General features: G+C 44.5%; 1 protein-coding gene across 1 annotated transcript in view; it reads left to right on the top strand.

The window, feature by feature from the left end:
• Positions 1-1,595: 1,595 nt before the first annotated feature.
• The window catches only part of ARSJ (arylsulfatase family member J), a 76,566-nt gene continuing 61,408 nt past the window's right edge, over positions 1,596-16,753 (top strand). The window contains exon 1 of the mRNA XM_004612768.2: positions 1,596-2,093. Within this exon, the coding sequence (XP_004612825.1) occupies positions 1,702-2,093 (392 nt within the window). The 5' untranslated portion in view covers positions 1,596-1,701. The remainder of the gene's footprint in view (positions 2,094-16,753) is intronic.

The raw sequence follows: 16,753 nt of genomic DNA, 5'->3' as shown, positions 1-16,753 counted from the left end.
CATTTGTTATCCCCCTACTTGGTTTCTTTCTAGCCCACATATGAGAGAAATCATTCTGCCTCTCCATCTGACTAACTTCACTCAGTCTGATATTCTCCAGATCCATCCATGAAACAGCAAATTGCATGATTTCATCGTTTCTTAAGGCCGAGTCATGTTCCATTGTGTATCTGTACCATAGCTTCTTAATCCTGTCATCTGTTCTTGGACACTTCATCAGGGCACACTCTTGAATGGGGGAGAGAAGAAAGCATCTCAGTGCCTCTGACCATGGAGAGTTGCTTCCTGACGGTGCCGGGTTGATGAACCTCGTCCTCCACCCCATGTTCTGGGCAGCAGGCGCCAGGTGGCCAGATTTGGGGAGAGGAAGAAGAAAGGAGGCAGCGAAGTGGGCAAGCAAGGAAGCATCAAAACTTTTCTGTGCCACGGTTTTGTTTTTTTTTAATAGGAGAGGGAGGAGGCAGGGATAAAAGTAATGGAAAATTTGGGGTTCCGGGGAATGGAAGAGGAAATCCCGGAGGGAAGGGGGCTGGGGGAGAACAGGCGGTCCAGTTTGCTCTCTCTCCTTTTCTCCCGCGCGCCCTCCCCAAAGTTTGCCAGCGCCGCGCAGGGGACGCGCGAGCTGCTGTCTCGGGGATGCGGGGCGACGGCTGATGCCGGGGAGCTGCGGCTGGAGCCGCCCGGGTCCCCGCGGGGCTGGGGCGCCGCGTGGAGCTCCCCTCGCCCCCACCCCCACCCCCTCCACGCTCCTCCTCCCGGAAAGGCAAAGGGGGAAAAAGGATCGGACCTCAAAAGCGCCGTCCCCCCCATCCATCCCCTCCTCCCGCTCGGACTAGGGAGCTCGGGCAGAAAGTCCCGCTCAGTGAGTCGGCGCCCAGGGCAGAGGAGGGGGCGGCCGGGACGCCGCGCGCGGAAACTTCGCAAGTGCGCGAAGCCGGGGCGCACCGTGCACCGCGCACCCCGGACCCCCACCCCGCACCGCACGGACCCCTGGGGACCAGCCGCCGGGCAGGGGGCAGGGACCGCGCCGGCCGCCCGCAGCTGGACGCCGGGAGGGGGCCAGAAGCTCCCTCCTCCTCCTCTCCTCCCCTCCTCCCCCCTCCTCCTCCCCCTTCTCCCTCCTCCTTCTCCCGTCCCCCCTTCTCCTCCTCCTCCTCCTCCTCCCCCTCTTCCTCCTCCTCTTCTTGCTTAACCGCCTGGTGAGTGCGCCCGGGAGAAATAAGAGCGCCCAGAGACGTGAAGCAAGGACTGCGGATTGGGGGGGGGGGTTGTGTCTGGTCCCCAGCCCCGACAGCTCCCCGCGGCCCCGCTGGCCCCTGTGCGCCCCCCCAACCCCGAGGGCGCTGCGGGCTTCCCGCCCCAGGTGACTCTCTTGGTCCCACCCCCACCAGTCTTGCAGAACTTTGGGGGCGGAGGCGTTAACTGAGGGGGGGTTGGACCAACCCTGGGGATCTCCGAAGAGAAAAAAAAAAAGTGACATTGGACGGAGAGTGGCCGCGGCCTCCGGGGGTTCCCAGACACCCAGCCGTGTCCCGAGACCGCCCGTCGCTTCTGGAAGAGCCGAGTGGGTTGGACGCCCCCGGGACAAGCGGGGCCGCAGCCGCCCGGGCCCGCGGGGTCGCCCCTTCCCGCGTGCATGTGCGCGCCTGCAGGGCGGGGTGCGCGCCGGGCCCTGGGGCGCCCGTCCGGGAAGAGGGGTGCATGGCCCCCCGGGGCGGCGCGCCGCCTCCTCCGCCCCCGCCCGCCCGGCTCTGGCCCGGGAAGTTGCTAGCCATGGGGGCGCTGGCCGGCTTCTGGGTGCTCAGCCTCCTCACCTACGGCTACTTGTCCTGGGGCCAGCGCCCCGGGGAGGAGCCCGAGGGCGCCGTGGGAGCACAGGCTGCGGAGGCGCCGGCGCCCACGCCCGGGGCCACCTCCCAGCCCCATCTCATTTTCATCCTGGCTGACGATCAGGGATTCCGAGACGTGGGCTACCACGGGTCCGAGATCAAGACGCCCACTCTCGACAGGCTGGCGGCCGAAGGGGTCAAGCTGGAGAACTACTATGTCCAGCCTATTTGCACGCCGTCCAGGAGCCAGTTTATTACTGGAAAGTAAGTCCTAACTGTTTCCTCTCTTTACTCCTGGAAGGAATCTTAAGCGTTAATGATTAACACGAGTTCTTAATTTTAAGAGAATAGAGATTATGGGGCAACTGAATGAATGGATGGATGGATGGATGAATGAATGAATGAATGAATGAATGAATGAATGAGCAGATGGCTGAGTGAATGGATGGGTGGGTGGGTGGGTGGATGGATGGATGGATGGATGGATGGATGGATGGATGGATGGATGGATGGATGGATGGATGGGTGGATGGATGGATGGATGGATGGGTGGATGGATGGGTGGGTGGGTGGGTAGATAAATGGATGGGGTGGATTGGACCATGGTGTTGAGTGAAAGTTTTAAATGAGAGTTGTCTTCTTAATGGTCTGCCAAATCTGGTCACTTTTGCTTACGCTGGTAGCCTACTGTGAAGTTTTTAAACTTTGGAGGGTCTTTTTTGTTTCGTGGGTCTTGTTTGCTTGTTTGTTTGTTTGTTTGTTTGTTTTACGGATCAGAGCTGAGCCTCACCTGCCAAGCCCAGGCTCCCAGAAGGTCACTCTTACCAGATCTGTTAGGGTTTCCGCGGGTACTCAGACTTTGCTTAAGGTGTCATAATTAAATTCACAGGCACCCTCACTGATAAAAGATAAAAAAAAAAAAACCACCAACATTTCTTGTGACTCTTATTCTCAAATGTAGAATCTGTTTATCACAGCCTTGGGACATCACAGAGAGACTTAAGAACCGAGGCAATGGTGGGTATAAGATAACGATAACGTCAGACCTGACCCCTGGTCTTCTGAGTCTGGCTCTCTAGAGGGTCATTTTCTCTTGTGGAATCACTAGAGAATCACCAGCTTCTCCAACGGCAGGGGAGGGATTCAATGCTAAACACTCCAAAGTTTATCTCGGGTCCTCTGCCACTCTTCATAGGTCTGAGAACTTTCTGAGTAACTTTGAGAAAACTCGGAGGATTTGGAGCGCAAAAGTGTTTCTGATCTCGGCATTACTGTGCTAAGCAGCTAAATCTTCCTGGTGATGCTCACGGATTTTCATCTTCCCCCCTATACCTTAAGAGTATGGGTCACTCTAGCTGATTTGGATGTCCACACTATCTATGGGATGGAAATAAACTGGGGTGTCCAGCGGCCAGAGGTGAAAAAGAAGCCTAGAGAATTTTGTGTAGGTGTTTTGTGATTCAGTTTCGGAGAACCTGTGCCTCATTTAGAGTTGTTCTTGGAATTGGACCCTCTATGAGTAGCCAGTATTCATTGGAAAAATAAAGACTATTTTGTAGGAATCTCTGTCTTGCAGAGACGTTTGCTTACAGCATGATTTCCACTGCTTAGCAAACTGTCAGACTCAAGCATGCATCAGTGCCAGAAAAAAAAATTAAAAACCTCCTTCCTCTTTTGAGAGTATGAGAGAAAGAAGTCTCACTGTCCTTCAGAGTCACTCTGGAGGTTGATGGTGATGCCAGAGTGTCAAGGACATTTGATATTAATAGCGGGACAGATTGTTGGGAGGAAATTAACAAGTTCATCTGGTCGCCTAGAGGTCAAGTTCTTCCTGTCAAATCTAACCACTTTTCTCTTTGACTTAAGAAATTAATGTGTCATAAAAGCTCACTAAGTAAAGCTCTTCAGTCATCAACTAGTTTATATAATTTAGGTTTATTCAGATAGCCAACAGTAATGGAAAGATCAAATGAATTTATCTTTGAGAATAGAATACAAGTTTAAGGATTTACACCCAACAAGGACACGGCTCCAAAGCATTATCTGGCACTGGTCAAAGATCTTGATCTTGGGGCTGGAGCGATAGCACAGCGGGTAGGGCTTTTGCCTTGCTAGTGGCCGACCCGGGTTCAATTCCCAGCATCCGTATGGTCCCCTGAGCACTGCCAGGGGTAATTCCTGAGTGTAGAGCCAGGAGTGACCCCTGTACATCACAGGGTATGACCCAAAAAGAAAAAAAAATCTTCATCTCATCTTTTCATCATTATGGTATTTTTTTAATCATATAAAACAGAAACTAATCAGGAAATATTTTTTCCTTCCCAATGTATCACTTTTGTCAAAGGTTGACTGTGTTCTTTCAATGAAATCAAATATCCAGTGAGATTTAGTCACTGAAAGTCTGCTCAGTGTAACAAGTTCTACAAATGTTTAACAGAGAAAAGTTCAAATGGTTGCTCTGGTTTGATTTAAATGTTGAATTGAATTAAATAGGTGACATTTTCACTCCTGTAAATCAAATCACTGGAAGTAACCTTTAAATAAATACAGACCTAGGAAAAAAGTAGCTATTGACACCTCGTCTGGGTCTAATACTAATGAATTGATATTGATTAATAAATTCCAGAGAACATGTTTTATTTTCCCATTGACCATATGTGTATTCATGCCTTCTGGAGCCTCTGGTATTTAAAAGAAAATTCCTTGAGTTTAGCTCCTAAAATCAGATCTGTGTGGTCTTAATATGAAATAAACCTTGATCTCTGGGTCATGGGTTATCCTGTTGAGACGCACAAAAATATTCTACTCACTAGAATTCACATTTAAAGGTCTAGACACGATTCAACTTCAGTAGGTCTGAAGTTGAGCTGAGAAATAACTGCAAAAGTTTGTGTGGTTATTCGGATAATTTTATTAATATTAATTGAGAATGTTGGTAATAAATCCTAGCATTTCCCAAACAGTTATGGTCCAGGGGTATGGCGTACTCTTGCATCATTTAATCTTTAAAACTTTGTGAGATTGCTGTTATCTTCATTTCACATAAGTGTGGCCACAGATTTTAAGAGAAAGTAGTTGCACAAGAGCTCTGTACGTAGGACTTTGAGAAACAGCACTTAGCCTGGTGCAAAAAGACTAACAGCCATGTAGGGACAGTGGAACTTTGGTCTCGGGTACTTTGGCAGTGGAGGTGCGTAACGCTGCTTACCAAAGCCATATACATTAACACTATCGTAACAACATTACCTCTGCAATCACAAAATAAGGTCAACTGAAATTTTTTTGCCCAAAATTTTTCAGATACATTATAGAAATGATAGCATTTATTTAGGAAAATAATGCAGCAAAAGCTTCAGAAAGATTCAAATATTTTTGCAACATATAGATGATGTGTTTTATGCAGACTTTTGAAATAAGAAAGATTTTGGCTATCGGAGTTGAATTGATATCTTTGGCAATAATTTTGTTTTTACTGTTATTCATAAAGACTACTTAGCATTTTTAACAATTGCAAAAGTAACTCAAGTAATGGTTACTTGTAACAGTATTTAGATCAATTCATTTGATTTAAATTTCCCAACTTTTTACTGCTCAGATTAATGTGGCCTACTTTTGACTTGTACTTAAATGGAATTATAGAGAAAGTATTCTTTCATGTCTGACTTCTTTTTCTTAAACTCATACTTTTGAAATTATTATTAATATTGTTTCCTGTACATAAATGATATCCATTCATTTTTATTACCTAGTAGTGGTTTTTTGGTAAAATTATATTACAATTTATTCATTCATTCTGGCTTTGATAGATGTTTAGTTATTTGCACTATTGAGCCTTTACTAACAGTGCTACCATAAACATATCTGTACATGTTCCTTGGTAAACAGATGCATACGTTTCCCTTGATCATCTGTGAAGATGCAGAATTACTCAATTACAGGGATGCATAGATTCAGATTGTGTAGGTACCGCCAACAATTTCCCAACAAGGCGCTAGAAGTTTACATGAGCAATGTATAAAGAGTTTTGTATTCTTTCATCTTTTCCATCATTTGGATTTGCCTTTTTAACTTCAGTCATTCTGGTAATCTTGGAAGTTTAGGGAACTATTTCCCTGATGGTTAATGATATTGAGAATCTTTGCATATTGTAATGAATATTTGGATATTCCCTTTAAGGAAACACATGATTATTGCCTGTTTTTCTGCTAGGTGATTGCTTCTTCCTGTGGTTGTCTAGTGGTAGCTATTTACAGATTTATTTTCTTTGTCAGGTATTTAAGTTAGTGATGTCTTCTTGGACTCTGTAGCCTGCTTTGTCATAAAACACCCGTCCCCCCTCTCCCTTCCCTTCCTTCCTCCTTCCTTCCCAACCCCCTCCTTCCTTCCTTCCTTCCTTCCTTCCTTCCTTCCTTCCTTCCTTCCTTCCTTCCTTCCTTCCTTCCTTCCTTCCTTCCTTCCTTCCTTCCTTCCTTCCTTCCTTCCTTCCTTCTTGTCTTCTTTCCTTCCTTGTCTATACCTGGTACAGCTCTACCACATGCAGTATTAACAGGTATAAATAAGTTAGACGTTTACTAACAAGGGCCTATTTTTTAGCAAGCAAGCCTGAGTGGGCACTCTGGGCAGTACCCAGGGAACCATGAAATAATCTATCACTCCTGCTCTCTCTCTTCCTGGCCCCTTATCCTGCCCAGTGCAGGAACAAATGAAGCCATCAGCTCAGGAGGACGGATGAAGGCATTTGAAAATCGAGACAGAAAATATTCATCTTGGAGAATGAGAAAGTAAAGAGGGAAATACTGCACAAATGCTGGGCAACATGAGAGGCCCCCCTGAGATCCAGGCCAGAAACTTCAAACAGAGAGCCCCTTCATCTGTGTTTGTTTCCTTCCACATTCTGATGCTTGAATGCAGAAGAATTACCATAAAAGTAGAAACTAGACCTGAGACTTTTACAAGTTCCTTTCATGGCATCATTGTTTCTAGATTTATCAGGGGAAAATGGGAGAATCTAAAGGTTTATATCCTTTTTAAAATGTGTCAAGTCGGGGGCCAGAGTGATAAGACAGCGTGTAGGATGTTTGCCTTGCACGCAGCCTGCCTGGGTTTGATCCCCAGCATCCCATATGGCCCCCCAAGCACCACCAAGAGTAATTCCTGAGTGCAGAGCCAGGAGTGACCTCTGAGCATCACCAAGTGTGACCCAAAGAGAAAAAAAATGTGTCAGAGTTGGTGCGGGGAGCCAGAGAGATAGCACAGATGTTAAGATACTTGCCTTGCATGTAGCCATTCCAGATGAGATGCCCAACACCAGCTATGGTCCTCCGACTTCTGCCAGGAGGGACTCCTGAACACAGCCGGGAGAGGCCCCCAAACAAGGTAACAGAAGCGTCAGGGTCAGAGTTGAGTGAACTAAAGATCGGAACCCACATTTGGAAAGGCTGAGGAGGTAGATGATTGTCTTTGGAGAGATGTGTCCTCAGATCAGAACTACATGAGTCATACAGTTCGGGGCATGGGACTGGGTGCTCGAGTGAGATGGGGGAAGCATCTCCGACATGAGGAGGAAGGCATGGAGGCATCAGGAGCACAGGGTGCTGCAGGCCTCCCCTCGTGGGCCAGAGAGCCCGGAGAGCAGCAGTGTAGACGCAAGGCGGCAGGTGCTGGCAGCATCGCCCACGGAGGGATTCTCGGCAGTGTTTGGAACCAGGTAAAACCTACTGGCAAGGTAGGGACTGTAGCTGCTGCTTTGGGGGCTTAAGAGAGCCGTGCTCTTTAAAAAAAAATCTGGAAGTAGCGCAACTGGCAGGGTGCTTGCCTTGTGCACAGCCAGCTCAGCACCACGTATGGTCCCCTGAGCACTTTCAGGAGTGATCTCTGGTGATGCTCGGGGTACCACATACAGTGGTAGAAAATTGAAACCGGGGCCGGTGGGGTGCAAGGCAAGCACCTTCTAGTCCCCTGCTATCTTTCCATCTCCGGTTTTTTACCTTGAAATTAGGTAAGCAAATAGCCATTCAGAAAATTCTCGTCCAGTACGGCAGACATAGGTAAAGGTAGCTTTTCTTTTCTTTTCTTTTCTTTTCTTTTCTTTTCTTTTCTTTTCTTTTCTTTTCTTTTCTTTTCTTTTCTTTTCTTCTCTTCTCTTCTCTTCTCTTTTCTTTTCTTTTCTTTTCTTTTCTTTTCTTTTCTTTTCTTTTCTTTTCTTTCTAATCAAGAAGTCAATTCATTGACTTTCCAGCCAGGACTTGATAGTTTGCTTTCATCTTAGGCAGGATTTTTTTTTTTATATTCTCAGTAACTTGAAAAAAATTTATTGTAGTTTAGATATCTTGTTTGCAGCAGTGCTAACAATTATGGTTTAGATGTAGAGTCACTGCACCTCTCCCATCAGCAAAGTACCCGAGATCCTTCCCCGATTACAGTCTCTCTCTGGAGACAAGGTGAGTCTGGCCTTTGCCCCTCATCCCTCACCCCTGCAGCTCCACTAGGTTGTTCTGCACAGTCAGGAGCCTGTTCTGGGGACCCGGGTGCAAGGACAGTGGGTCTCTGGCTGCCTTCTGGTGGGGGGGACTGCACAGCATATTCCCCAGGAGTTTACACAGGGTTCCTCTTAGAGATGAAATTCTCAGTGAGTACATCCCCTAGTGCTACCCCCCCAAAAAAATGTACCTGTGTATACTGTGTTTCCTGGCATACCTGTGTTTCATTGGGTTGCGATGAGAAAAATCCCTCCCAGGGGACCAAGAACCAAAGGATGTTTTTGGAGGACGAGCTTCCATTCAAGGGAAAAGATCTGTATCTTCGGTGGGTCTGCCCAAGAATCTCTCAACAACAATGGAAGTGAGAACTGAACAGTAGCTGAATTCTTTCAGCCACATACCCAGGCAAAGGATTCCGGGGAGCGGCAGGAAGGGGGTTGGTGACTCCGTTTCAGAGGCATGTGGACATGTAGACACATTGCCCCTCTGTGCATTTCTCTTATCTGGGGTCCGAGGGGTAAGGAGTGTTCTGCACTGGGAGAGGGCTCAATAAATGTCAGCTACTATGTGTTCACTTAAGTGCATCCTTACAATGTCTAATTCTTATACATTATAAACACAAATTTCAGTGTTTATAATCCCAGGTTGAGAAGACAAATAAGTAGGGTTGTTTTTTCACCCCTAATTACACCCCCAAGCTTTGCTTTGACTTGGGAAAATGAGTAGGAAAGGTAAAGTTTCCTGAAAGACCTCAAGTAGTCAAAAAGAATTGGCCCCGAGGAAAAAATTATTTGGCCAGTAGATGCCTTTTTCTAGTTGACCACCGAGATGGATCCTCTGAGAGCGGAATCAATTGACTAAGCTGTAGACATGCCCGTGATAAGCCAATTTCCCAATTAAAAGAAATGTTATTCATGTGTGTCTTTTTTTAACAAGTCACTGTGTAAAGTGAGTCCCTCTTTAGGCAGTCCTCCCGGGAGCACCTCTTCTGAATGGCAGGGGTCAGGGCAGGTGTAGAGCACTGATAACGTTGATGATGTTTTGTTTCATCCATGCCACGTCTCCCAAAGATCGAAAAAGGGAGAATCCAATGACCCAGATCTCCTGCTTCTAATAGGAACTCAGCAGGGAAGCATCTTTGATCCCAAAGTTTGCTTCATTTCCTTTATTATTTTCCCGGTTGCAGTATCCAGGACCACTTTGCATACTATCACCCCCTCCACCCTGCATTTTCACTTTGCTAAGCTTTGAGTGTTCTTTCATTATTTTAGATACTAAAGAGTGCCAGTCTCCTTACCTTGTTGAGACATTCATTTCCCTTTGTGCTCTCTTGCCAAACCTTTTCCCTCCTCTCTCTAATTCATCAGGCTCCTTGGCCGTTCTCAAACAGAACCCTCATTACATCACCACCCTCGGTAAACACTCGCCCTGCTACCCCAGAGCAGGAAAAGAAATTAATTTTTACTAAGACTTGCCTTGTTTTTTCAAACATCTTGTCATTTGATCTTTCCATCCACCCTGAAGGTAAAATATTTTTATTATTTTGAAAAATATTATGAAATATTTTACAAACAGCCTCCTTTTCTGAGATGTGTGAAAGTTTCAAAGTTTTGGTCACAGACACACAGCTTCGAAGCAACAGAACCTGTATTTGAGCGACAAAACCTTTGCTGTTTTCATCATCTCCATTCGACCTGATTATGAAAAAGTTGAGCAACTGAGTATAGTCTTCCAAAAAAGTGTTTAGCCTCATCTTCCTTTCTCTGACTTCTCACTGTCTTCTGGAGAAAAAGCGATGGATCATTTGTCCACACATTCTGGACTGAATTCGACTTTCTTTGCACATAACATCTGTACTCCTAGGAATTCACTCTCCTCTCTCTCTCTCTCCCTCTCTCTCTCTCCTCTTTCCTCTCTCTTTTCTCCTCTTCTCTCTATTCTCTCTCTCCCTCTCTCTCTCCTCTCTTCTCTCATTCTCTTTTCTCTCTTCTCTCTTTTTTCTCCCTTTCTCTCCTCTCTTCTCTCACTCTCTTCTGTCTTATTTCTCTTCTCTTTTTTCTCGATCTCCCCCTTTACATATCCCTCTCTCTACCTCCTCTCTTCTTTCTCTCTCTTCTCTCTCTTTTCTCATCTCTCTTTTCTATTTTTCTCTTCTCTCTTCTTCCTCTTCTCTCTCCTCTCTCTTCTCTCTCTTTTCTCCCTCTCTCCCATCTCTTCACTCTCTCTTTTCTCTTCTCTCCTCTCTCACTCTCTCACTCTCTCTTTCATTTTTATACAACACAGTAGTTCTCAGGGCTTCCCCCTGGCTCTGTGCAGCTGAGGCTCCAAGCCTGGGCAGTCACATGCAGGGCGAGCACCTAACTCTGCACCATTTCTCCAGCCCTAGGCTGTCTCTCTCTCTCTCTGTCCAAATGTTAAAAACTCATAAAAATTCAACTAAAATACCGTCTTCCCTTATACTTCTTTCCATGGTTCCTCAGCCAGAATAATGTAGCCCACTGACCTTTCATAATTCAATCTATTACTGTCTTATTACACATGATTTTCCACTACGTTCACAGTTGTGCTAAAACCTCTTTCCTTGCTTGCTGGCCTTCTGAACACCGAGACTCTGATTTATTACCTCCATAAATCTCGCATCACCCAGCCCAGCAGGTTGTCCATATAGGTGCTAAGTATATCTGTGAAGAATGAATGAATGGATGGAATTATAATTCATTTCTCTCTGGCAAGCCGTGGGCTAGTGTAGAAACAGCCTGGGACTTACGGAGAAGAAACCTAAATTACGGTGCCGATGCAACAAATTCCTGTGACCTTTTATAAGTCATTTCATCTTTCTGAGATTCCACGTTTTCCTCTGTGGAACTGGAATAACAATATTATTTATGTTCACAATGTAAAGGTTATTCTACCAATCAATTAAATAACGTGAAAATATTTAGCAGACATTTCAAGTACTGTGCAGCTTTTAAATAAAAAAATGCTTTTGAATTTAGAGTAACAGTCTCATGAACTTCAGTCATAAATAAATTTGGGAAGAATGAACTATTCATGATCTCGGGATGTAGAGGTGGCTCAACATTAGAGCACCTGACTTACATGTGTGAGACCCTGGGTTCCACCCCTGCTCCACCAACAAACTAAAGGAGCCAACTGTTTGTGTTTTTATTTCTTAAGTGCTCTACAAATATAGTCATAGATCTTATCCATTTTAATTTATCAGTGGAGAAAATTAGAATTAAGCTCCACAGGCACCTATGTTTTTCATGTTTTTAACATATTAAATAGGCATCTAAGTAATTTCATCAACTATATATTTTAAATGTATTTTCTCTGCCAAGATTCTTCACATGATTTTGGTTGTTCTGAGCAGTCGAGGAAGGCGATTAGGATTTTTTTCCCCTCTGAGTTTCTTTACTTGGAGATTATGTGTGTCCAGCTGTTGCCTTTCATGTTTGGCAGAATCAGGAAACCCTGCTAAGCCTGTGACAAGCGGAGGCACGGTGTACTGAAATGGTGACAGAAAGAGCACAGCCATAAATGAAAATTGAAGAGGGTGGGGGAACGGCCAGGGAAGACGCCAGATTGTGTTAAGCAGTGAGCATTTTTACACATGGGGGTAGTGGGTGCTCCTAAGCAGTGCTCGGGGACCTCAAGGACTCTCCCCAGTGGTATTTGGTCAAACCAGCCAAATGGCTCAGTGCCCACGACTGAGGTGACCCTGTTCCAGGTGCTGGAATGTGAACAGGTCAGATATCCACCCAGAGTCCCACCAACCTTTCTGCTATCTCCTGACGCCTGATTCTACAATGGATTGTGCATTATTAATATCCCTTTATAAACTTGGAATACCAGTTCCCACCGCACAGACGACAGCTCAGTGTCTCAATGAATTATTCGGGCTTAAGACAATATCGAGCCTCCACGATGTTCCGTGACCCCAATTTCAACATCCAACTAAATAACTCTGGTTCCACAGTCCACTCTCACACCAGAGTGAGAATTCTGGATTCTGGTCAAAATCGTGACCCTCCTCCTCATAAATGTTTCTCAGAATTCCATTACCTGGCCGCTAGAGCCCAGTTCTTGATCTGAAGGAAAATTTTGAATGGCCGTGAAGGAAATGACACGTAGGATGGTAGTGCCGACATCCATGTCTTAGATGCATGATGTCATGCGCCACCCCCACCAGCCAAGGGTCCGAGTCTCTCCACCACTGTCCCTAGGTCACTTCTCCGCCACCCCCATCATCTCTGCCCTCGGTTCTGTTCACCTCAGTTCTGTTTTCAGAGTCTATGGGGTTGTTTGCACTGGGCTTTGCCTGTTGCTTGGCCTTGTGTCTTCATATAAGACATGGATGAGGCCATCAGACACTTGTTTTTCTCATGATTTATACACCCTAGCATAACTCTCCATCATAAAAAAAGAGAGATTTTATCTTTTCTTGGGCTGGAGCCATAGCATAGCGGGTAGAGCGTTTGCCTTGCACGTGGCCGACCCAGGTTTGATTCCTCCATCCCTCTCAGAGAGCCCAGCAAGCTACCGAAAGTATCCCGCCTACATGGCAGAGCCTGGCAAGCTACCCGTGGTGTATTCGATATGCCAAACACAGTAACAAATCTCACAATGGAGACGTTACTGGTGCCCGCTCAAGCAAATCGATGAACAATCGGATGACAGTGCTACAGTGCTATCTTTTCTTATAGCTGAGTAGCATCCCATGCCATCTTTTCTTTTTAATTTTAGTTTTTATTGAACCACTGCAGATTGCACAGTTACAGAGTTATTCATGATTTCAGGCATATAATGTTCCTACACCAAGCCGTTCATGGGTGTCCACTTCCTTCTATTTTTCCTCTTTTCCTTTTGGGCACTTTGGTTTACAGTACTTTTTACTGATAGGGTGTCATGCCTGTCCCTTTATCTGGTTTCAGAGCCCCATCCACTTCCCTCTACCATTGTCATAGTGACCCCTTCTCTAAGTCCCCAGTGACAAGCTTCCTACTGAAGACCAATTCTCACACTCTTCATTCTATCACTGTATTACTGACATCCTGTTGTTCAATTATTTACTCAAGAGGGCACCAGTAACGTCTCTATTCCTCTCAATTCTGATATTTTAGCAGCCTCTCCTTACTCGTCTTTCCCAATGATTTTATAACCTTGGCTATAACCAATTTTCTTTATCCGTTCATCAGCTATTCGGTAAATGGGTTGTTTCCAGATCTTGGCTCTTGTAAATAGCACTAGAGTAAACCTAGAAAATGTATGAGTTTTCCAAATTCTTTGTGGATGTGGGTTGGATACCTGAGAATGCCTTAAGCATGAGAATCTTTAAAATGTAGCCTTCGATTAAGGTTCTGGAATGACCTCTCCTCATTTTCCTCCCAACCCAACCGTCTCGCTTAACAATGCCAAGAGACAATGCTAATGCCACCGGGTTCTCGTGCCTTACTCTCCTTCCCCACCCGCCACCTCCACCACCCATTCCTTCCAGGCAGGATTTCCTTAGAATCCTTATCTTCTCCATCACATGTTTCTTTTAAATTTTATTAGGGAAAATTAAAAATAATTTAATTTAGATATTTTAAATTTAAAACTGCTAGTGTTTCAAAGTAGTTGAGGGGATGGAGAGATAGCACAGGCAACACTTGCTTGCTTGCAAGTGGACTCTGAAAAGCCATCACGTGCCTCAGGACGCTGCACTGTCTCCTACTCTCTCCAGCCCTGCTCTGTTCCTTTTCACACCCATGCCAGCCTGAACTTACATCTCCCCGGAGCCCACGGCCCTCTGCATTCCTCTGCTTCATCCTCAAGATATTTTATGATATATTGTCATTATTTACCACTTCCTTCCAAACCACTGACACAGAACTAGGAATAAACATCTGCCAGCAGAATCTCATCTAAAACAAATAAATACCAGAGCGACAAAGAGTCAGTTTCCCCTGTAACATCAGCCATCTGACGTCAGAATTCCATTTTCTTGTGGAAAATTGTTGGGATAATTAGAGAACCCACCTTGTGAGGTTTACTTTGAGGATCAGAGGAGATTATACACATAAAGCATTCAAACCTCACCAGAGATGAGTCTATCACCTTGATTATTTGGTAATGATCTCTAGATTGAATAACTTGAAGTAGTACCATAAATATGGTATCAATTATATTTATTTGATAACTGCATTAAATTCAGCGAAAACATCTAAGTGAGGAAATATTTTTAAATAATGATGTTGGGCTATCATCCTGAATCTGAAGAATACACAGATTTTTATAGCTTCTTTTCATATTGAAAAATTATTTGGGGAATTGAGTATTAAAGATACATTATAATACTGAATACAACACAGTGTTGTGGCAGGTTCTTGCACAGTGTAAGATCATGATGCTTATAAGAATACTCACTGATTCTGATTCATCGATGTAAAGTTTAAGTTGGACTAGGGATTTATTTTTAGCAAATTTAAAAATAGAAGCTCAAATGCTTGAAATCAGCTTTTTTTCCTTTCCACTTTGATCCTATTTTAGTTTCTTTGCCATGCAATGAATTCTAATTTAATCGTATCTTTTTCTTGCTAAAAGGTTTAGTTAAAAGTTGAATTTTGGGAGTAGGGTCGTAATGTGCATTGACTGACACTTAATAAGTATTAAGGAATACATGTGTATATATGCACGTATGTATTCTCTAATATATATATTTATATATGTATTTGCTATATCTGTCTTTCAGGGTTATACATTCTAAAGCTTAGAGTATATGTGTGCATATGTGTATATGTGTATAAAACATATATATATTCTAAGCTATATAATTCAAAGGCAATTAGTATTTGTATTTTGCACATAAGATATAAAAATTATAAAAGTAAGGTTTCTTTGCCAAGATTCCATAGTAAGAAATGGTGAGAAGAGATAGTATAACTTTTTTTTTGATGTTTTTTTATTTTTTATTTTTTTTTTTTGCTTTTTTGGGTCACACCTGGCAATGCACAGGGGTTATTCCTGGCTGTACACTCAGGAATTACTCCTGGCGGTGCTCAGGGGACCACATGGGATGCTGGGAATTGAACCCGGGTTGGCTGCGTGCAAGGCAAATGTCCTACTCGTGCTATTGCTCCAGCCCTGAGATAGTATAACGTTTGGGTGCTTGCGTTGCATGTAGCTGGTTTGGGTTTGAGCACCTCATATGGTTCCCCCACACTCAGCAAGGCATAATTCCTGAGCTCAGAGCCAGCAAACCCTGAGCATAGCCAAGTGTGGCCCAAGAATGAAAAATAAAAAAGGAAATAACAGTCATCAGGATAGAATTATAGTCCAACACTATGAGTTTTTTTTACATTACTTGGATGACTGGCAAGAATGCTTTAATATAGCTGAATGACTGCTCTATTGAGTAGCAATCAAAGTCTTATTCAAGTAAAGTAACATCAGGCCTAGCAGAGTTTGTCTAAAATCCAGAAAGTCACTTTTGAACTGTCTTCTATAAATAGGAGAAATTGAACAGTTGTCCTTTATTCATTTCAGATATAAACAAGGATAACGGTATTAGTTTACCTTTTCAAATTTGTAAAAACATTTAATGATTACACAAACTGCATTGTGTCATGTTAAAGATGAAGAGCTTCATTCAGTTCAGGAGGAGCCATAAATCAATGAAGTTTGTGTCGTAGGGTAACACTAGTTTCTATAACATATTTAAATTTGATTTTAAGTATTTTTTTATTCATACATATTATAGGATCCCACAACCTTTAAGTAAGGCCAGGGTTCACCTTTGGGGAAGATTAGGTCATACCCAGGGGTGCTCCGAAGCTGTTCCCAGCTCTGTGCTCCAGAGGGATTCCTCGCAGTGCTCAAGGACCCTCTGTGGTACCAGGGCTCCCAGCTCGGGTCACTGTTGCCACAGCCATCTGCAAACAGGTGCTTGCTGTCCTAGCCCTCCGTCCCCACAGCAACCTTCAGAGGCACTAACAGCCAGGCGTACAGGACTGAAAGACGCATACACTTACTCTTCTATAGAAAGCATCACTCTTCTGGGCCCCAGAGATTTTTGTTTCTAAAGTTCTAGAAGGGCCAGAGATTCGGAATTTGGATTCTTCTGCGGGTGGAAGAGTCCAGGGAGAAGCAGTTCACTTGTGTTCATCATGGACTCTGCAGGGCCAGAGCGATAGTACAGCGGGTGGGGCATTTGCCTTGCATACAACTGACTCAGGTTTAATCCCCGGCATCCCATATGGTCCCCCGAGCACCACCAGGAGTAATTCCTGGGTGCAGAGCCAGGATGAACCCCTGAGCATCGCTGTGTGTGACCCAAAAAAGCAAAATAAATAAATAAATAAATAAGTAATGGACTCTGCACCTGCCGATTACCAGCTTTCTCTCTGCATTTACTAGTTCAGTTAACACAGGTAGCATGCCCCTAGCTCTTCGTTTCAATACTGT

Source organism: Sorex araneus, chromosome 6, assembly GCF_027595985.1.
Source record: "Sorex araneus isolate mSorAra2 chromosome 6, mSorAra2.pri, whole genome shotgun sequence".
Classification (NCBI taxonomy): Eukaryota; Metazoa; Chordata; class Mammalia; order Eulipotyphla; family Soricidae; genus Sorex; species Sorex araneus.
This window is presented reverse-complemented; position numbering and strand designations above follow the sequence as displayed.